We start from the raw sequence: 23,527 nt of genomic DNA, 5'->3' as shown, positions 1-23,527 counted from the left end.
GAGTTGGGTACATTGTATTATGTTAAGGTATACAAAAAAGTGCCTTTGTTCTAGTTTGCTTAATGAAGAATCGCCATAAAATCTAATCGAAGTCTGCAGTATATTTTTGCTTTGCAAACGTCAAGTTTATATTGTAACAAACTTGAAAAATAGCTCTGGTAGAAAGGATGGAGGCGATTATATGCTGACAAATAAAAACACATTTGCTTTCACTTTTTTATATATTTTAATCGGACCGAGATTACGTCACAAACAAAAATACAAAATACTGGCAAAAGTGGAACAACTCTCTCTTATAATTATAAATTAAATGTTAATTAAACTTAGAATTTTTGAAAAGCTATCGTTTTTCTACCTCAGGCATATATTACCTTAGTTGTATTTGGCAAAACTTTTAGGAATTTTTGGTCCTCAATACACTTCAACTTCTGTACTTTATTTGGCCTTTTTAACATTTTTTTATTCGAGTGTCACTAATGAGTCTTTTGTAGACGAAACGCGCGTCTGGCGTAAATATAAAATTCCAATCCTGGTATCTATTATGAGTTTATCTTACACACAGAAACATAATCCGACCATACATACTCGGATATACATGTATAACACTATACGCGTATTTTTTTCCGTACTTAATTCAAATATGTTGGAAAGTGTGTATTGAGAACAGTTATAATAATTCTAAATTACTATTGAAAAGATAAAAAAAAAAAAAAATCGTTCTAGACTGGTTTTATTGCAAAACTACTAGTATTGATACATCTAAAGAACTACTAAAATTAAGTCGAAATATGTGTTCATTGTATTTTTTGGGATGAAAAGTAATGATCCCTGCTAAGACGTCAGTGGTGCAAGTCATGCTCAATGAAGTAAATGCCAACTCTAAAACGCACCAATATAAAGTGCAGCTAGAAAAGATCGTTCTTATTAAACAAAAAGAATATTTTTCAAACCACAGAAACCCATCTATATGATTTTGGTCTCCTATCGATAGGCCCTTAATTGAGAGAGACAAAACTTCACATCTATGGATTTAAGATCATCAAGAAATGAAAAACTTGATAAATGTGGAAGACTGCATTACAATTCTAGCCCAAATAACTTGGACATGTTGGAGTAAGTGGATTAAATGCAATAATCTCATAAACAACATTTACAAAAGCTACACATTACACCATTATCTCTATATCATTGAAGTTTTACCTCTTGTCCTACTGGGCAAATGAATGTCTCGGATGCATTCCAAATCTTGTTTTGAAAAGTATTCAAGTTTTTCCAACAAGAACATCATCTGAGTAGCAGTATACTTGTAACATAAAATATTGTCCCCCATTAAGTATTGTCTGTGGGACAAAATTTCATATAAAATATTGTCCATTGACAATATTTTATTATGAAATAGTGTCCTTGTCCATGAAATTTTGTCATCTCCTTCTGGACAATATTTCACTATGAAATTCTGTTCATGACAATACTTCACTTTGAAATACTGATCAATACTGGCTTTGAAAATCTTTTTTAATCGAACTATTACATAGCAAACAAGCATGTGTCATGCACATTTTTATATTTATAACTAAAATGGGTTTTTATAGTAAAGAATTTATGTTATTACTAATAGTGAGTTTAAAATTTCCATAGATACTTTACAAATGGTTAATTATAGATTTAAGAATTGTCAAATAGATATAGGAAGATGTAGTATGAGTGCCAATGAGACAACTCTCCATTGTATGTTTCATTATTTTACATTAATTACACTGTACAAATATAAGTAATGTACTGACAATCACTTATTTTGTAAATATATACACAAAAATTCCTATATATATTTTTACTAACATGAATATATGTTGATAACCTCCCCTTCATGAGACAAAATTCCATGACAATCTGTCTATGAAATATTGTCTCAATACTCACAAAATATTACTTAAATATAACCTCCCTTTAACAGACCAAAATTTCATAGTATTCATCTGTGAAATATTGTCTCAATTCACACAAAATATAACCTCCCTTTAACGAGACAAAGTTCCACAGTATTCATCTGTGAAATATTGTCTATATAAAGACAAAATTTCACTATGAAAATGTGTCCTTCTCTAGACATTTTTCCATAGACGAGGACAATATTTCATGATACATAGTTATGGAATATTGTCTTGTGGTACAATATTTCATAGGACAATATTTTGCTTTACATACTCACTACAATTGTTAATGGTTTCCTCCCTATAAATAGAAACAGAGCTGCACAAAAGACATGTAGAAAAGCCTTCTGCACTCAATTCGGCCTTCTCAAAATCAAATCTTAACGTACATTGATGCGTTAGTATCGAAAAGTAATATTTAATCTGATTTTCTCCATTGACTTAAACATATCCTATTTCAATACAGCCTACCGAACTTGGAAGAGCTTCTAGTTATTCTCTCAACAAAAATAAAATGAAAACAAAAATGGTTGTCAGGTCGGCTCAGTCGATAAACAATTTTTGGAACAATACTTTTTGGTCACTTAGTATACAGAGAAGGCGACGTTAGATCAAATTTGTATTGACATGTATTGTATCAATAAAGTGGGGGAATATATGCAGTTTAGAAAACTGCCACAGAAATTTCAGGGGAAACAAAGATTACAACTAATCAGCTGACAATACATTCAGTGTCACACTCAGGACCATGTAGATCTAAACTGATAAGTTAAATTTTTGGAAAAGGAAAGTGCAGTTTTAATAGATTGATTTGCTCATTACAAAATACAAAATGAAAGCTTATCCGGATAAATTTCAGACTATTGCCATTGGCAATAAATCTAAAAGTTGGGATATTAAATTAAATTTGGATGGGAATGAAATTCCACGTGACACTGAGGTAAAGCTCCTGGGTGTGACACTAGATTCTCAACTCAATTTTAAACACATTTTTCTGAAATTTGTTAAAAAGTATCAAGGTAGTTCAATGTTTTATAAAAGAATTGGGAAACATTAAAATTTTCTATCTATTCTATTCTATTCTGACCCCTTTCAGTCTGTTATATGTGCTCCTAACCATAGGAGGGAGATACAGAAAGAAACAGAAGATGCTTGGAAGAAACTGTAACATGCTATTTTGGTCTATTCAATATATTATATATGGAACTATTGTTGATATTTTAAGGAGTTTTTGCAAAAAAAATTGTTAACCATAGTCTATTTCGCGTGTTTTATACTATGAACATTTTACCGTAATTTAAACGTGTCTGTGACCGATAATCGATTTCCAATTAAAATTTTCATCACAAAAATGGCGCATTTTGTTGAAGATGTTGATCGATGAAAATGTTTTTTAGATTTGTTTAATGTGACAGCCCATAAATTGGTAAAAACCGTATACCTTCTAACATAAAACAAAATATTATATCTTCAATTACTGACAAATTGTAAACAGAGAAAGGGAAACACAAAAAAGGTCCGGCAAAGTAAAAACTTGAAACAAATTATCCGGTTTGTTTACATAAGTTCTATATTTACATGTAGAACTGAAAGTTGCTGCTTATTAGTCAGGAAACTTCATTGGGGAAACCATAAGGAGTAACAAAGATTTCATGTTACATATGCTTTTAATTTTGTGGGAAAACACAAATTGTTTGTAAATTGTTAGTTTCTGATACTCTGATACTTCTGAAAGTGAGTTCGTGGTCTAGTGGTTAAGACCGATGGCTACAGTGCTGAAGGTCCCGAGTTCGATTCTCACTCGGGGTGCTAAAAATATCAGTACATCAGAAGGGTAATTTTCACCCTCTCCCACACATCTCTGGTACCCAGACCGGAGTTTAAACTAGAATTGGTACTTTGGGGGCCTTGGTTGGTCAAAGTTGTTCCCTACTTGACCTGGAGATCAATCTTCTGATATCTCTCTGGTTTGTCTGTTGCCACCGAGTGGCGCGGTGGTTCTCTCCGAATACTTCGGCTTCCTCCACCATAATAACAGACTTCCCGGTGTCCTAGCACTCCCTTAGTGTTGGATGGGGATTGAGTTGTCCTTGTAAAAATAATTGTCGTATAAATTAACGTTAGTGACACATCTCCATTAATCCCGATAGGGAGTGTACATGGATGCCACTGTACCCTCGCAGCTTTCGAGGGGTTCTTCGGATATCGGAGGCATTTACCAGTACATACATACCAGTACATACATACATACTCATACTGTCATATTAACTATTTATCTACTGTGACAAATAATTCTGTATGTTTGTTATGCTTTTGTATATACATGAATACCTAATATAAAAATTCTTAGATTAAGGTTGTTCTTATCAGAAACATAAAGTTAAGAGATGAAAAAGTACAAAATGTATTGGTTACCTCCTTTTACTTTTACTTTTTGAATTCTTTGAAGAATGGTGTGTAGCTATAGCCTCTATATACTTCATGGCCATTTACCCCTTTTATCATTGTTTATGTCAGTAACTGAAAAATCTGTGAACATTTATAAATGTGTAATTGCACAGACGCTCTGTTAAGAATTTGAAGAAACATGAGCAAAATTGTTTGTTTGTTTTTTACAAGGAACATGAAAGCTGAGTGAATATTATAAAAAATAACGAAGCAGGAAAGTGAGAAATATAAATATTAATAATAGCCTACACTAAACAAGGAGATATCCTTATAACAATAAACATGTATAAGAGGGCCATAGCCTAATTAGGAAAATAATATGAGGCAGGCATTACCTGTGAATGGGGACGAAGTTTGTTTAAATTATTTTTTTTGTATTTTAAATATTTGTTAAAAAAAAGATACGGAAATACCGTAACGTTTCCGATTTTGGTTCTGTTGTTAGGGATTTTTCTTCTTACAACAATGTACATGAAACTTCACTGGATACAAATCTACATGTACATGTATACACAGATATATATACACTTTGTTTATCTAAGAATACACCTTATCGCTATTTGTCTGCCATTACTGGATATCACACAGGTTCCCGTAAAATTTTGACGTCATATAGCAAAATATCTGACGCCACAATGGAAAAGTGATTGTTGTTGACGTCAAAAGTTCAAGCGGCCGGGTCAGCCGGGATTAGCGATAAGGTGTATAGGCAATGAAGGGCAATATTTTAGCAGTTGTTTTTGTCTGAACTCTCCAATCATGCCAATGTTCCATGTAAAAAAGCCCAGCAGCTTTTTTGGGTCCAATAGCATTTTTTACTGTAAATAGTGAAGTTAAACTGACTTTCCATTCACTGCTGTCTAGCACCTTCCTTTACCCACACACTTAAATAATAGTCATCTCTTCCTTCAAACAATGTATAATAAAAAATTTAATTTATTATCAGTTTGTTATTTACTGAATATTTTGGGTTTTATAATAAATGTAATTATATGACTAAAATGAGGTCATGATAAGAAATGGGCGATTTGTACACATGTACATATGTATTTTGTTAAATAAATGCTAGCTAATAACTGGTGATCAAACTCATAATTAGAATACTATGCATAATATAAAAATAGATATGATTAATACATCAACATGATCAATTGAGACAAATATCCACCAGAGTCCAAATGACCTGGATGTTAGCAACTATACATTCAAGGTCACTGTACAGCTGTCAACAAAGAGCAAAACTCATACCATATTGTCAACTTACTAGATGAATTGCAAGATAGATATGTAAAATCTTATATTTTAGTTGATGTTCATGAGAAGAAGTAAAAGAAATATGTCAGTTTCTCCACAGAGTAAAGGACTGGTTTCAACTCACTTAGGTAAATATGTCAGTTTCTCCACAGAGTAAAGGACTGGTTTCAACTCACTTAGGTAAATATGTCAGTTTCTCCACAGAGTAAAGGACTGGTTTCAACTCACTTAGGTAAATATGTCAGTTTCTCCACTGTGTGAAGAAGAAACATTTTCTGTCCTTGTTAAAAAAAAATAATAAAGAGAAATTTCTATATATATAGTTTTAGATATTGATGAAGATGTTGACTTGTTTATAGGTGAAAATTTTCCTGATTTTCATTAGAGTTATATACTTCCTCTTGGCAATGTGTTGGAGGACAGGGTGAATTTTTTTTCTCTCTTTAAACAATTTACATCTATTCAATCTTGGTATAATTGACCACTACATATTATTGTATCTTGGTATAATTGACCACTACATATTATTGTATCTTGGTATAATTGACCACTGTATATATATGTACTGCTAGTATATATTAAGGATCATTCTTTAGTTTGTACCACATGATGATGTTTAAATTTGGTAAGTCAAATAAGAGTTAATGCCACTGTTATCAGGGTCAAATAAGAGTTAATGCCACTGTTATCAGGGTGGTAATTGGGATAACTTCATTGTGAACAATGGTAAAAAAATTGCCTGATTGGTCACCTCTCCCACAGAGGACTGGTCAATCAAAATTCAGGTTTCCGGAACGGTTTGTAGTGAGTTAGGACTTCAGGCCCTCATAATAAGGAGAAAGTGATTACAGGGAGGGACTGAACTATTCTAGTTAGTTTGCCCCCTAGCATGACAATTAAGGAAAATAACTCCAACTAAAATTTTGTTGGTTGACAATTTTCTGGAAGTACTGGAAATTTCTGTTTTAATTAACTACCAACCAGAACTAAGTATATCTTTGATGTTATAAGAAATTGTCTACACTTACAAATATGATTGTTCTTAATATGCCTAAAAATACAATATTTCACTGGATTGACTGGTAGGCAAACAACGATCAACCAAACTTATAAAAAAACTTTATATTCAAATAAGGATGATGATTTATGTGATTGAAAATAAAATGTTTGCCTATTTCAGGAGGTTTTGATTGGGACCAGTATTTGAAAGACTGTGAGGCAGAAGCTGCACCTCAAAGTTGTTTCAAGCAGGTAATTAAGAGATAATACAAGATTAACTTGATACACAAACAAAAATATTGTTACAAAAGGAGTACTAGTAAGTATACGTACCATATATTAAATGACTGTGAATTGGCATCCCAAAATATAAAATCTTTCAAACAGATCCAAATTCATTTTTCTGTTTCTATCAAAGATGGAAACAAAATAAACCTTAATTTAGATACTGAAGGTTGCAATTTGTAAATAGACCTTAATCTCAAACCACGCCTCTTTTGGGGAGATCTAGAATATTCATAGAAAATTAATGTTGTTTACATACTTGTTCCAAGTTAGGCTCTCTGTGTTCCATCTCATAGAGACATAACTTGGGAATGTTATCATTTAATAAACATGTGCATATTGTTTACATTGAAATCTGTGGTAACCCTTCATTCGAGGTAGGGGTATTTAAAAAAATTGGTATTAGTTTAAACTCTGAAAAGTTCAGGGCATATAAACGTTGAAAATATGCCGCAACGCCCTTTATTTTGACCTTTGAAAAAAATGGTAGTGCATATGAACTTTCAATTCTAGGATAAGATTTTTTTCAAAATTTCATAGTAAAAGTGGTACAGTTTGAGCCTTAAAAGGAGTTCCTATGGGAAATTGCATTGTCAATATTTACAGAATTGCAACTTGAAACTAGCTATAGTTTATGCTGCATTTTCAGTGAGTGAGTGTATCTTTAAAATCTTTTAACAGTGCTGTGTATTTAAGAAATGTGTTTTTTTAATACAATTTAGCAGTGACAAATCTTCCTTCTTAGTTTACAATAAGTATACTTTAATTATATAATATTTCCTTCTATATTCAGTAGTGTAAACTTTTCACAGGTTTCCTTTCAGAGTGTAAAACTATCTGATAATGAGTTCCAAGTTAATATGAAGATAGAAGCTGTGGACCCTAGGAATCTGACGTCAATATGTGTAGCCACTGTTGTAGGAATGATTGGACCTCGGTTGAGACTTCGATTGGATGGCAGTGATAATAAGAATGATTTCTGGAGGATGGTTGATTCATCGGATTTACATCCTATCGGTTACTGTGAGAAACATGACGGTCTCCTACAACCACCATTAGGTTTGTAAATACACTTATAAGAACTACAAATTATTAATATTAAGAATCAAACACAAGCTCTACAAAGCAATTAAAATTTCATAAGATAAGATTCTTCCAAGAAAGAACAAGTACAGACGCCTGCGGCCAACCTTTCTTCCCGAGGACCATCAGAGATTGGAACAACCTACCAACATCGGCCACCACAGTTGAGGGATTCAGAGCTGCCCTAAAGGCATGCTTTAAAAGGAAGTAGGAAACACCAGTTGTATATAATTTTAATTGTGTATTATTGCAAATGTTTTAAATGTAATTTGTAAATAGCCAAGAGAGACCTTTCTGTGTTGCCCGACACTGCATAAAGTTTTTGCGCAGAACCAATTACATTCAGTTTTGAATCCTGTTCCTCATGTTCCTTACCTGAAAGAAGAAGATGATTTAAATACTTTCTAGTCACATCAGTAGACAGCAAAGGAGTTCATTAATGTAGGACATAGATATTTTTTTTTTAAAGTTTCTTAAAAAAAATGATTATGAATTAAATGCAATTGTTACATTGAATTCTTTTAAAATATTTGATATTGCCTATTTGTCAGAATTAGTATTTCTCTTGAATTAACCAAATTCTGTTGAATAGAATTTACTATATAGCTATAAACTTGTGAATTGTGAAATGATAAAACCTCTCCAGAGAATAGAAAAGGTCATTTAAATGTTTAATGTAAATTTCAGGCTTCAGAATGAATCCCTCCTCATGGCCATCATTCCTACAGAAAACACTTACTGGAGCAGTTGTGGCACCGGACAGTTGTTTTAAAAAGGTAATTTTTGTTCAGGAAATCTCTTTGTTTGATTCTCCATTTGGTCTTTATAATGCTCTCATGTGTTCAATTATTGCCATATTTTTATTAAACTAATATCATAGGTTTATACCATCTATGTCTTGGACAAGTTCAAATATCAGTGCTGATAAACAAAATGAAAAGAGCTATATATATATCCCTTGGAAATATGAATTATACAGAAAATTGCATTGTAGGTTACAAGAAAGTAATTGTTTACACAATGGTAGCCTTTTTTGTAAGCTATCTCACATGTACATTTTTTGCAAGATTTTTTATCAAATTATACCAAAGCTTTATATGAGGCAATGTATTTAACAGTTTCAAAAATCATTGTTGATCAACAATTCTTTAAAGAGTTATGTTACTTAGAAACATACATGTATTATATTGAAAATTGCATTGCATTTGGTCTCAAACCTTCAATTCTCTCAGATAAATTAAAAAAAATATTAAAGAACAAAAATATGCTTTTTTTTTAGTTATTGCCCTTGGACAGATAAAATATGTGCAATTTATTATTTTTATTTCACAGGAACCATCTACTCCAAAAAATAATGAATTTAAAATTGGTCAGAAATTAGAAGCTGTTGACAGAAAGAATCCCCAGTTACTCTGTCCTGCTTCTGTTGGTGCTGTCAATGGTGACCAGATACATGTGACATTTGATGGCTGGAGGGGTGCGTTTGATTATTGGTGTAGATTTGACTCCAGAGATATATTTCCTGTTGGATGGTGTAATGCAAGTGGTCATCCTATACAACCACCAGGACAGAAAGGTATTTATCTTAAACATCATAAACCTTATAAAGAAGATTGCTAGGGAAAACACTGATCATGTGCTGCGATGGAGATTGATGAAGGTTATCTATTGCAAGGAAAAAAAAAGAGGCTGTATCTTCACTTAGCATGCACAAGACAAGATAGGAGCATGGAAAAGACAGCTCAGGGTCATTTGTACACATGATTAAATGTGGTATTTCAATTAATATACACATACTTGGTTTACGCATGGCTAACTAGGTAATTTCAGAAGCACAATTCCCCTTAAGGATGCCATTAGGTGAGGTTTTGGAATTTTGTGTCCTTGGTGTTTTTCCATACAATACAAGGTATTGAGGTAAAATGTTTTGCCCCATAACACCTATTTATCTTTTAATATAAGACTTAATAGCTCATTAAAGGTCATTTGACAAAATTTAAGAAGATTCATGATTTTTTTTCTTTTGATTTGAGACCCAAATAATACCAATGCAAATATAAGGTGAAAGTCAGAGTCAGCCTTTTCCAGCCATATTTTATAAATCAAATATCTTGAGAAGGAGCTCTATGACCTATCAATATTTTTAGCTTGTTTTGATCCTTAAATTATACTCTCTTAGCTTATAGTGTCAATTTTGAATTCTTCATTTATTTATTTAATTTCACCTGAGATCACCCAAGTACATCCTTAACTGCTTAGACATGTTTATTTGTCATTGATTTATTTCTTCGCTTTTCTTTTTAGGTTCTAGTAAATATAAAGGAAACAGAGGTGTTAAAGAATCCACACCAACTCCCTCACTTCCAAGTCAGAGTGGATCCTCCCCCTGTCCTAGTCCTAATCAAGATAAAACCCTGCCCATGTCTCCTAAGAAGGAACCAGAGTCAGCTGTACAAGTCACAGAACCAGACACAAGTTCTCCTAGTCTTACAACAGGTAACCAGATATTTCACTCAATCCATGTAATAGACAGATGTATTTCTTATAACACTTATGTAATACTAGTGAATGTTGCTAGTATGAATCAAACAAAAAATGTGGAGAAATCATCAATGTGACAGCAATCTAACAAAACAAGTTAAGAGAAAGTAAAGATCTAGAGGACATTTTACAGTCTTTATTGATGGCAATTTGTAAGCACCTAGTTCGTTTAGTATCCTCTTAATCACTTTATTTTTAGGCAGTTAAGCTGCCTTATGCGATCACCCTAGATTTGTGTTCTACCCAATAAATGCTGAAATACATGCGATTGTTATTATCCAGGTGGATGTTATGTTATTTATAACTAATTGAACAGTTTTTTCATACTTTCAATTCTGGATTACAAAAAATATGACCAGAAAACCTTAAATGATCGTCGAATCACCCAAAAGTTTTGAAGTTGCACATAGGAAGTAGAGCACATTAGGATTCCTTATGTAGTTTATTATCCCCTGAGCTTTTGGCTAAGATGTCAAAGAACAAATGTATGAAATATTTAATCACCGAAAATCTCTAAAGACAAGTAGTTTAGATTTCCCAAATGGAAAAGTCGTAGGAATATTGTTTGTTGTCAATACGTAGTCAACTACGTCAGTAGTCTATTAAAATAAGTTCAACTGTTCATGCTGTTGGCGGCAATTTTGAATTAGTAGACAGAATTTTCGTATCTTTTCAACTTGGAGGCAAGGGTTCAAATTAGCGGTGGTACGAGGTCCGCGACCTTCCACTTTTGAAGTCAGACTTTTGACTTGGTTACTAGATACGTCCGACATGCTCGATGGACCTTGAAAGAAAATAAAAAATAACTTTGCAAATCTTTTTACCAAAGTCTCCAAATAAACGATCTCAAAACTTATTTTCATCATTATTATTCATGACAGCGATGTTCATTTTGTTCAACCACTAGCTTTACATAGAAAATCACCGACAAATAATGTGTAAATTCGAGTCAAATCATATCTGACTGACAAAAACAACATTGAAAACAAAATGGATGCCGAAGGCTATTACAATAACGGATCCGGAAGAGGATAAGGGTAATTCGGTTTTAGGCGACCAGCTAAAAAAAAATCCAGACAGGTGACAAAATACATCTATGCATGGTAAATAAATATATAAGAACTAGAATTGAAAACCAAAAATATATGTAAAAGAAAGAAAAAGCAGAAAATATTTTGTACAGAAACTCACCTAATGTCAAAATCCAATACAATGTGACAGCTGGGAACAGTATATCTAACAATATATATGTTCCTGGTCACAGTATAAATTTTCTTTATCAGTGATAAATGTTGATAATGCATGTTAGATTTTTTTTAAGTGTAAACATATAACTGCAATTTCAATGGGTATTTTTTTTCTCAATTTTGATTGGTCAGTTAAAATAGCTTGAAGTTTCTTACTTTATTTTCACAAATAGTGCAACTGGATTATGTGATACCTGAATGTAAGCAAATGATATGTTATATAGGTGGAGTCCTTTGAGCCACTGTACCCCCTCCTATTTGATAACTTTGAAACAGATGAGATCCCCACCCCTCAACCATATAAATTCATGTATGGGACTATATAAATAATCAAATGAAATATAGCGGAAGTCCCTAGGGTCACCCCACCCCCTCCTGTTTTAGAACTTGGAAACAGTCAAGATTCCAACCCCTAAACCACATATATTCATGTATGGGACAATATAATAAATCGGATGAAATATAGGGGGAGTCCCTGCAGTCACCCCACCCCTCCTGTTTGAGAACTTGGAAAAGGTCAAGATCCCCACCCATAAACCATATATATTCATATATATATATTTTAGTTTCTTGTGTACTATTTGGAAATTAGTACGGCTTTCATTATCACTGAACTAGTATATATATTTGTTTAGGAGCCAGCTGAGGGACGCCTCCGGGTGCAGGAATTTCTCGCTACATTGAAGACCTGTTGGTGACCTTCTGCTGTTGTTTTATCTATGGTTGGGTTGTTGTCTCTTTGACACATTCCCCATTTCCATTCTCAATTTTATGTACGTGACAAAATAACAAATCAAATGAAATATAGGGGGAGTCCCTGGTGGTCAACCAACCCCTCCTGTTTGAGAACTTGGAAACGGTCGAGATCCCCACCCTTAAACCATATATATTCATGTATGGGACAATATAATAAATCATATGAAATATAGGTGGAGTTCGTGGGTCTTAAAAGTAATAAAAAAAAATTTGATATCACATATAAAAGAAAAATATTTAAAACAAATATTTAAAAATTTTGCTATTTGATTTTAATAGAAGGAGTCTTATTGACAGCAATTAAGGCTAGTCATAATTACAACCTAATTTATAAAAAGGCTAAAATGAAACTTGAACAAAATACGAAGGATTATTCTATCATGTAGGTTAATAAACCTGTATAGTCAGTTAACAAATATATCATTTTATGTTGATGTCTTATTGAATTATTTCAGTTTGTGTATTTGTTAATCACAATTGTTCCTGTGGAGGTTACTTACATCCCAGGAAAGTTAGTCATCTCCCAAGTCAGTACGGACCAGGGGCTATTGCCAAGGTAATGAGGGAAGTGGCCCAGGCCTGTATAGATTGTGCCTTGCAGGAAAAACAGGTGTACAACATGATGAGAGAGGGGAGTGGGAAAGTTATTGTCACAGGTATGTTTGATTCTGTGTACTAGTATTCACACTATGATTAGTGTACAATGTAGGCAAAATTGAAAAAAAGTTGTGCAACTTTCTTTCTTAAAAAATGTGTCAAAAAACTATTGATCTTTCGAGAAACAATTTCACATTACTTTTGTATGTGCTCTTGTTATTTGACAAGTTTTAAAGTTTTTAGTTTATAACATGATGGAATCAGTTATTGGTAATTATTGAAAACATTTTACAACAAGATCTACTGGACTTTTAAGCTGACATTATATGCTGCAAATTCTGAAAAAGAGAATTGATTTCATAGTTACATTAACTTTCATATTAGATATACAATGATAACTGCACATATTAGACATTGTTAGATATTCTCAATTCATGAATTTCAATTTATTTTTAAATTAAGCAAATCAAGGGAACAAAACACATACAAAACGACTGCCTCCTGTAGAGAGGTTATCCACACTCTGGAGGTTTATAGAGAGGATGCTGGAAGAATTGGGGTGCTGTGAAAACTTATTTACTAGTCAACCATTGCATGGTAGCTGTCCAAAGTGTAGTCGTAGTGGAAATCCTAGATCTGGTAGGTTATTTTATGTGTCGCTGAACAAAAGGATAGGGAGATGTAATGAGCCCTGAATGGGCAAAAACGTAAAAAAAGTTGTAGATCTACAAAGTTGTCATAATATGATCTTTAATGTTTAAACTCAAAACCTTTTCATTTAATAATATGAATATTATTTTGTTACAGAAGTGAACGCTGTTTTAAAAAAAAAATCATATGTAATGAAAGCAAGTGACACTCTCTTATGTTATAAGTTATCTTTTCTACCAGAATTTGATTTGTTGGAGAAAACAGTTTTTATATGAAAACATTTATTTTAGTGTTCAACTTTACAGAAGAAGAATTAGAGAATAGAACAGCAATAAACAAAGCATTGAAACGACGATGGTCAACAGAATCGACAGATAGTATGAAAATAAAAAAGGCTGAACAGAAAATACGCAGATTCTCAGCATTTGAAGCTGAAGGTAAATAAATATAATATGTTGTGTAAAATTATTAATCTCTTTGACTGGAATAAGTTATTTTTTTACACATGATTATGCCCCACTTATTATGCCTCACTTAAGGGGGCTCGCAGGTCTAAATCAATTTTTTTATTTAATATAAGATTTCGCTAATTTTTTCTATAAATGAACTTTATATCTTATATCTGATAGAAAAATAAAATAAATAAGAGGGGTCACTGATCATTTACGCTCACAATCTGCCTTCGAAAGAAGCATACATTTTTGTAAAAGTACTTTTTTTCTGTTGAACTTATAGGAGAAAAGAGGTAATATCTAAATAAAAAAAGAACTTTATTACAGAAATCCGTTAAATTTTTCAATTATTTAGTTAATGTATAGCTTATTTGAAAACAATAAAAAACTATAGGTCGCCAATGAGTAAAAAAAGATATTTCAATTTTAATGCCAAAAAATAGCATTTTTGCACCAAAGGGAGATAATTTGGAGCTTTTTCATTGAAATAAACATTTCAAAAGTCATCTGGGGCCAAACCGAATGGAATTGTTTTGTTTTGTTAATTTTTGTATCATATCATAAAGTAATAACTAATAGTGAAATAGATAAAATTTGTTACGACAAAAAACAAATGTTTAATTTTTTGCTGATTTTTTTTGTACCCGCGAGCCTCCTTAAGGGCATTCTGTTTTTAAGTCTGTGTATCTGTCAGGTTGTCCATCTATCTGTCCAGCTTCAGGTTAAACTTTTTGGTCATGGTAGTTTTTGATGAAGTTAAAGTCCATTCAACTTGAAACTTGGTACACATGTTCCCTATGATTGGATCTTGAATTAGTGTTATGACCCCATTTTCAGGGTCCATTAAACACAGAAAATGATAGTGGAAGTGGGACATCCCTGTACTATGGACAGTCTTGTTTTATATTATGATTTAAACAATTGAGAAACAATGCAGCTCACAATGAGAGTAATTGTGTTGCTGTCAACCTATCACTAGAGAGGCATTTGAATCACTTATGGTGACTTTTTATACCATTTAAGTCACACTTTATGTTAATCTGCATTTCCTTGGAAATGACAAATTTCATCCAAAATCCAAAATTACACAGATTCTTCTACAAGACATGAAGTTGAGAACTTGCTAATTTAATTTTTCATCAAGGGTTTCTCATACCAATGAAAGATATTTATTGATATATGGATATGTTTATGACTGTACAAAATACATCAAAACTTTCACATATTCATCTTCAGAACATTTAGCATCTCTTGACAGTAATGTAGGGGTTTCTCACACCAAATTTTACTATGTTGTCTATTAAGGAATTGATAAATGTTTCATGCTCTAAGTAAACTGTCGGTAATTACAACTTCAATAGTTCATAGCCTTTTACAGCAGATCCTTATATTGTTGACAGGGCTAAATAGTGAATTCAGTGTGTTTGATATTAAATGTTTAAAAAAAATTACCCTGCATTAATCTCAACCAAATCATTCTCTATAACGGTGATGCTGTCCAAGTGATTAAGTATTTAAGTAGTCTCTCTACAGTAACCACTAGCCTGTCAACACTAAGGTGAGTTCAAATCCTGCTCATGGCAGGTGTGTTTGAATCCAGGATTGACAGTTTTTCATGTCTAATGTATGTTGTTTTATTAGGGTCGTCCGGCTTTCTCCACCAATAAAAGCTTGCTGTCATGATGTATCCAAGAGTGCTGAAAACCACCAACAATGTACTATAAATTAAAAAAGTATTGACTACTTTCTACCTGAAATTTAAAATATAATTTTGTATGTCAATTTTTTATTGCAGCAAGTTCAACAACATCAGATACTAAGCCAGTAATTCCACAGAAACTTTCCTCCGATCCGACACTGTGGACCATAGACGAAGTAATACAACATATTACTGAAACAGACCCTGCCCTCAATACTCATTCAGACCTCTTCAGAAAACATGTTAGTATACCTCTGAAGTATATATATTAAAAAGTTATGACAAATTAAAATGTAATACCAAACACAAACCGTATATCTGGAAACAGTCATATATCTGCTCTTCTGATGGTTAAAAATTAAGAACTGAGATAGTTAAAAATTCTCAGACTTAAGGAATTAACTGTTACAAGTACAATTTTACGTGTGACATAGGGATTGTAGACTGTAAAACAGATGTTGGTAACCTTCAAATCCCAAATTAATGGTGGCATATCTTCAAACACATTACTATTTTTGTTTTTATAATGGGATACTAGTAGAAGGTTGGAAAGAATTTAAATTACTCAGAAACATCGACTGCTACAGTGCTTCAACCTTCAATCAAACAATTGGTAGCAGACATCATCCAATCAAAGATGATGTAACATATCATATGGCACTAGAATGATTGTTTTACACAATGTTCTCCTTTTTGAGAACATAATTCATCACTTGATGGCAGTGTGGTATGATTAAAAGTACAATTGATGATAAAAGATAATTTTACAATTTGAAATAAGAGAGAAGTATATAATCGGTGAAATGGCTTTTTAATTGTAAATCATATTGTATCCTTTCTTTCGCAATCAGATTTCATTAAATTTTATAATTTTATTTCCAGGAAATAGATGGACGTGCATTTTTGTTATTGAACAGTGACATGATGATGAAATATCTTGGACTTAAGTTAGGACCAGTGCTTAAACTATGTAACATTGTAGAAAAGCTAAAACACAAAAGATAATCTGGACCCGTGCTAAAACTATGTAACATTGTAGATAAGCTAAAACATAAAAGATGATCTGGACCCAAACCTGTTGATAACACTGCAAAGAAAAGATATTTTAATATAAGTGATAGATATCAAGCATTGTGCAAGCAAAATAGATAACAGACTCATAGATGGAGTCTTTCAACGTTGCTGTCTTTTGGTATAGGTTTATATGATGTAAATATCAGTCTAAGAAATCCTCCTCCTGAAGGTTAACGTTTCAAAACCAAAATAACTTGATCAACTAGATAATAAACCTATCCATTGTTTATGTAATCATTAATTTGGATGACATTGTGTATGTTTTTGTTAATGTGGACTTTATCCATGGGTACTGCGTAATTGTTATGAATAGTTATCATGGTAATTATTAATGTCTCTTTAATGTTTGAATGTATATTTTTTAACAACATCTGTTTAATACTTGCAGGCAAGTTCTATTTACATGATGATATAAACACTTTTGTGAACAAGATTACAATTTGTATTTCATCTTAGATGCAGTACTACAGCAAAAGTAGTTATTCAATTGGTGCTAAAATAATATTTCTTGTTATAATGTAAAAAAATATTGCCTTTGTAGAGTTTTTTCATGAAAATACAACATTTTAGTGATAAAAATGGCTTTGCTTTATATAATTATAAAAATCTTCTGCAAACATGGTGAACATTGGAAAATTGTGATATCAATTGAATAACAATGATTTTTTCTTTTGAAAATAACCAGGTATTCACAATTTGAAAATAATGTAATTATACAAACTAGGTTTGTTGCAAGATAAAGATAAAAAAGAGAATGTAACAAAATAATGGGATTGAATTGTATTTCAATTAAAGAAGACTAAATGAATTTCACTTGGATGGATGAATACCTCAGATTAAAAGATGTAATTTGTGGTTGATTAAAAAAAAAACAAGGAAAACAAGGAAAAGAATTTCGTTAGTAGTTTAGGTTCTGTATACACTGACATTTTTCCACAAAAGGACAGATTCTTGAATATTGAGACTTGATTTATCACAATTCTTTATTTCAATCATATTTTTCCAGACAACAATGTTATGACATGTTTTACTGTAGATAGTAACTAAGGTTACGACATGTTTTACTGTAGATAGTCACTAAGGTTACGACATGTTTTACTGTAGATGGTCACTATGGTTGTGTATTTATGTGATATAACTGTATATAGGGCTTTTTACCTTCTATATGTATATAATAATTCAAAGACGAATTTTGTTAAAGCTGTTAATAATCAAATTAACCGTAAAATCTCATTTGAATAGAAAAAATTGTGTCTTTTTAGGTTTTTGTTAGAAATTTAAAAAAAACCAGGGCAAAGTTCAAATACTGATATGCAGATGTTACTAACATTGTTTTATGATATAAGTCCTGAGTTTACAGGTTATCCATAGTTTATATAAGACAGGTTTTGCTGTACATTTACATAATGTAATTTCCTTCATCAGTTCCTACATTTCATTAACATAATAAATTAAAAAAAAAAGAAAATAATTTGGCGAATAAAATTGCTAACCTGCTTGGTAATTTTAATCTTAATCTTTGTTATTACAAATTCAGTGTTTTTGAATGCTTACTTAGTGCTTGACCATTGTATATACTATTATCTGTATGCACTTGTTTACTTGTACTTGTATATATTTGTTAGTATCTCTTTCTTTTAAGTTTGTAATTTTTGATGTTGCTATTATTGTACAGCTGCCTTATTATGTTGCTATTATACCAATATTGGTAGCTATGGAACCATGGCTCTTTGATATGGGCCTCAAGATATTTTTTGGATAATATAAGGACCATAGAATTTAAAAAGAATGCAAGGACCATAAGACCTAGGGTTCTGCAGCAACCCTATTGAATAGTACTGTCATCTTTCATTAAATAGTGAATCAGTTTTAATCATGTTCATTTTAAAGAAGGTGTTCTTAGTTCGAAAAAACAAAGTTAAAAGTGATAATTTAAGTTATATGGTTGGTTATTGATCCCCCCCCTTACGGATCTAAAGAGGGTTAGTAAAATCCATAGGGGATTTGTAGGGGTCAGTAGTGACTATAACTAATTTATCACATGCTGGACCTTTCCTGCTGCATTTTGTAGAAAAATAATCAATGAACTACAGCAACATCAATAGATGACGTCACCATTTACAGTAGACGTGACTTCCTGAAACCCCTATGAATTTACTTACCCCCTACAAATCCATAGGGGGTCACCATGTGACAACGTTTAACCAATCACAACTTAATAATTTACCTGCGGCGCGATAATGAAATATAAGTGTACATTTCATTTGGATATATTGTCTATATTTGTGCAGGGTCATTTTGACTTCAATTATATTTTTTCTATTTGTTGTAGTATACTGAAGCATCAAAAGTGTTTGAGGTTGTACCCCTTGCAAATTTTAAGGTGGTACAAAACACTACAGGGAGATAACTCTTAAATACAGCTAAACATTTTAATCATCATCTTATATTGTTAAGGAAATATTTTGCTTTTTAAGAGTCAAAATGCTATATAACCTTTTTTTTTTACGATAATGTGTGTTAAAGTGTTTGGATATTTTTTTTTATACTTTTGCTAAAGTGTAAATATTTTGTCAATTTTTTTTTATGAAAATTATACAAGTCAAATTAATTTAAGTCCAGTTGTTTTGTACCACCTTAAATATGTGTACAAATTAATTTAATAATATGAAAATTTGCAATGTATTAGGAAACATATTAGCCAACAAATTCTGTGAAAATAGATACCTACTTTTACATTACAAAAATCTGTATAAAAACATTAATATCCATCTAAAGGCATAACAAATATTTTACTTCTTAAAAATTTCAAATACAATTTGATTTTAAATAAAAAGAAATTGGATGAAATTTCAATATAATAATGTGTGTTCAGAACACTGAAAGGAAATATGAAACATTTTTTTTTAGCTATGTGAAATGCAAGTGATTACATCACATCATGAGATAGTGCTATCATTTGAAGCTTTCAAAATCAGCTTTGGACTCTTAATGTACCCTTTATGTAAACTCATGACATTATTTAAATTAATCATACTGCTATCATTTCAAATATTTCCTTATTAATAGTTTATAATATAAACTACAAATATTGGAAATGCTTCAAAATTTTAATTGGGTATCATAAGATAATTAATTTTGTACTTTTAAGCTAATAAATTATGTTAAATAGAAACTTTTTCAAGAATTCTTGAATTTATATATATTGATTTGATTTAAAAGGGAAAAATGAATTAATAAAATGTGTATAGACCTTAATGAATTTTAGTGTACAAAGTGTTGCTTTTATTTTATAGGAAATCTACAAGTTTTTCAATATTGTATGTATTGTGATTTTTAAACCAGCTATATATTTTTGCTCTTTATTTATTAGTGTGTATGCTACTTGTATATGCAATGTATTTGATAGTCTTTTAATTTGACTTTGAAATAACAAAAAAAATGTCTTCAACTTTGATGACAAATAATTATGATAATGAATTTTGATATTGATTTGTGTGTTTATATTTTTTCATTTAATAATAACTGAATTCTGTTTACTTTTTACCAAAAATCTGCTATTAACAGGGGAGCTAACTTATGACAGACCAATAATTTGCATAGAAATTTTAAAAATGGTTTTCTTTAGCCATCATGATGAGTACACAATATCTAAAACCAGCATGCTACACTTTATAAGTTATCATTTTAAAAGGAATGTAAAATTTAGCCACTATTAAAATCCTTTTACAAGCAATTTTTCACATAAAGTGCTACAATTGTGAAAATTTTTGTGTCCATTGAAAAAAATGTTTAATTTGTCCATGGATTTTATATGTAATATTTCTTGATCATCTTGTTTAGTCATATTCATATAAAATTCAAATGTGATCATGAATAATATTATACTATGATTGACTGTACATTAAGCATGCACTAGTCAATCAGTCATTCATTCAGTGTAATCATTTACATTTGTACATTTTATCATGTTATATTGCATTCAGTTTCTACCCAGAATTCCACATCATTTGCTTGATTTTTAAAAGACAATAATTTTGCAACATGTGTTATATATTTATATAAGAAAAAAACACCCATATCTATCTCATTTTACATTGAAATGCAGTTCATAAATTCTTTTAAGAAGGATAAAAGTAACTTTTTAATCAAAAAAGATTTCTAAAATTAATCTTTAAAATATTTTTAGCATCAGTTATGAAATTAACTATTTTGCAGGGTTGTTGATTAACCTTAAAATATGTAACTGGTTAAATTTAAATAATTTAATTTTGGATTTATGACAGGTTTTCTAATTGGTTGAAAGTTTTTTATCAACTCATAAACTTAATAATGTCATGCGAACATGATGTAATCAACATTTTTTCATGATTTACTCTGGAATTTAGAATCAAATTTTAAGGAATGATCAATATTTTTTCTAACGATTAAAAAATAAAATAAATGTGGTGCACACTATTAAATAACCTGTTACATGTCGTTTTAGTGTGCACCACAATTTTTACAGCCATTCCTCATAAAATTGTGAATTTTTGGTCCACAATGCTCTTCAAATTCAAATTTTAACTTTTTTGATTCAATTGTCATTAATGAGTCATTTAATTAGGGACACAAAGCTCTAAATTATAAAGAATTTAAAATATAATGGGAATCTCAGTTTGAATATTTGTTAAATATCTTTTTGTTTTTATAGGAGGGTACATTTAAACCCCTCAAAACCACCCTGACTACTGGTGTGGCTTGTGATTGAAAACAAGATGTCCACATATTTAAAACCAATAACTGTAGAATCAGTTTAAACAGTTTGACAGTATACATTTGTTATTCGTTACTTTATACTACTCTATGCAAGTGTTAAGCTATATCTGTTGTTGATACCTTGTACAGTGTTATAACTCAGTGTTGTCATCCTAATAAAGGAATTCAATCAGCTGCTTTACTTGTCATATGATGGAAAAGCATAGGATATTGGGGATCCGTCCATGATACAGTACACTGACTGCAAAAATTGTACAAAAAGTAAAGGAACAGTGCTTTAATTGCTGTTCTTCATATTAAAGTCACAGTGAGGTCATCAACACATAGCAAAAATACTCTCACCGCCCTGCAAGACGCCCCCTGACACCTGTTTTAGTAGAATTTATATACCTTATTTTTCAAGAGTGACAAAAGAATACCATCACAGGTTTTTGGAAGAATTTTTTGTCTAAATACTTTTGATTATTTGATAAAAATATTTTCTTTAGATGTACTTGACATTCATTCAACTCATCATTTTTTTTTGTTCATTAAAAGTAAGGAAAAAATCTATAATTATAATTTTAATTTTCCAGTTTAACTATTCATGACATTATTTTCATGATTTGATGATAACAGTATTATATAAGGGATGCCAAACTGTCTGTATTTTTTTTTATTTCCATGCATAGAGGGGTATTGTTCATATAATACTGCTATTGTTAAATCTAAAAGACTTTGAAAGAATGTGTTCAAAAGGGGAAAGTAACTTAAAATACTAAAAACAGTTGTCACTTCACTCCTCACACCCAGTGCATGAGATACCAAGATTTTTTGACTGGGGGAGTGAATTCATTCTATAATACTGAACAAAATGTGAATGTTTGTAGTTACTTTGATCAGAACAAATGATGAAATAACCAAGTAAAAAAATCATGAATAAGATTTTTTATGCCCCACCTACGATACACCTACGATAGTAGAGGGGCATTATGTTTTCTGGTCTGTGCCTCTGTTCGTTCGTTCGTCCGTCTGTGAGTCCGTTCGCCTCAGGTTAAAGTTTTTGGTCAAGGTAGTTTTTGAAGAAGTTGAAGTTCAATCAATTTGAAACTTAGTACACATGTTCCCCATGATATGATCTTTCTAATTTTAATGCCAAAATATAGTTTTGACCCCAATTTCATGGTCCACTGAACAAAGAAAATGATAGTGCGAAGTTCAGGTGAAAGTTTTTGGTCAAGGTAGTTTTTGATGAAGTTAAAGTTGCATCAACTTGAAACTTAGTACACATGTTCCCTATGATATGATCTTTCTAATTTTAATTCCAAATTTAAGTTTTGACCCCAATTTCACGGTCCACTGAACATAGAAAATGATTGTGCGAGTGGGGCATCCGTGTACTATGGACACATTCTTGTTTCCTTCCCAATTTGATTCTGGCTAAAAATAATGAGAATCAACAGAAAACTAAAACACAAAACACTTTACTTCAGTATTGTGCTTAAAAAGCAAAGGAGTAAATAAATGTACTCAAAAAGTAAAGGAGTTAATTATTGTACTCTAACACATTGGCTTCAGTGTCAAAGATACAATTTTTTTCTCACTAAAACAGGAAGAGGATGCTGATGCCAAAGGGACAATAAAAAATCATAAGTCAAGAAAAAAAGATAACAGCATGGTCTCTGACAACAGACAAGCACGAACCCCACCAAAACTAGGGATGACCAAAGGTTCTCAGAATAGGTAGGTCAGAGCAGCATGAAAATCATCAGA

General features: G+C 31.4%; 1 protein-coding gene across 7 annotated transcripts; it reads left to right on the top strand.

The window, feature by feature from the left end:
* Nucleotides 1–3,253: 3,253 nt before the first annotated feature.
* Nucleotides 3,254–21,948, top strand: LOC139493367 (polycomb protein SCMH1-like). Of its 7 annotated transcripts, none has more exons than XM_071281719.1 (12): nt 3,254–3,357; nt 5,686–5,761; nt 6,814–6,884; nt 7,742–7,976; nt 8,688–8,776; nt 9,333–9,576; nt 10,305–10,496; nt 13,000–13,200; nt 13,604–13,780; nt 14,083–14,229; nt 16,040–16,185; nt 16,826–21,948. In XM_071281719.1, exons 2-12 carry the CDS (start codon nt 5,689–5,691, stop codon nt 16,946–16,948), a joined length of 1,698 nt encoding a protein of 565 aa, XP_071137820.1. In that variant the 5' UTR covers nt 3,254–3,357; nt 5,686–5,688; the 3' UTR covers nt 16,949–21,948. The 7 variants fall into 7 exon arrangements, with proteins under 7 accessions (XP_071137820.1, XP_071137822.1, XP_071137823.1 ...); XM_071281721.1 differs by having other exon boundaries at nt 7,730–7,976; nt 14,098–14,229; XM_071281722.1 differs by having other exon boundaries at nt 3,261–3,357; nt 14,098–14,229.
* Nucleotides 21,949–23,527: the final 1,579 nt, after the last annotated feature.

This window comes from Mytilus edulis, chromosome 10 (genome assembly GCF_963676685.1).
Source record: "Mytilus edulis chromosome 10, xbMytEdul2.2, whole genome shotgun sequence".
Classification (NCBI taxonomy): domain Eukaryota; kingdom Metazoa; phylum Mollusca; class Bivalvia; order Mytilida; family Mytilidae; genus Mytilus; species Mytilus edulis.
This window is presented reverse-complemented; position numbering and strand designations above follow the sequence as displayed.

Bases quoted from the DNA above. Each gene is read 5' to 3' on its own strand.
- LOC139493367 (XM_071281716.1), top strand. From the start codon at position 5,689: ATGTTCATGAGAAGAAGTAAAAGAAATATGTCAGTTTCTCCACAGAGT. The intron at 13,201-13,603 runs GTATGTTTGATT...TTTTAAATTAAG, and splicing joins TGGGAAAGTTATTGTCACAG to CAAATCAAGGGAACAAAACA. The intron at 14,230-16,039 runs GTAAATAAATAT...TTTTTATTGCAG, and splicing joins CTCAGCATTTGAAGCTGAAG to CAAGTTCAACAACATCAGAT.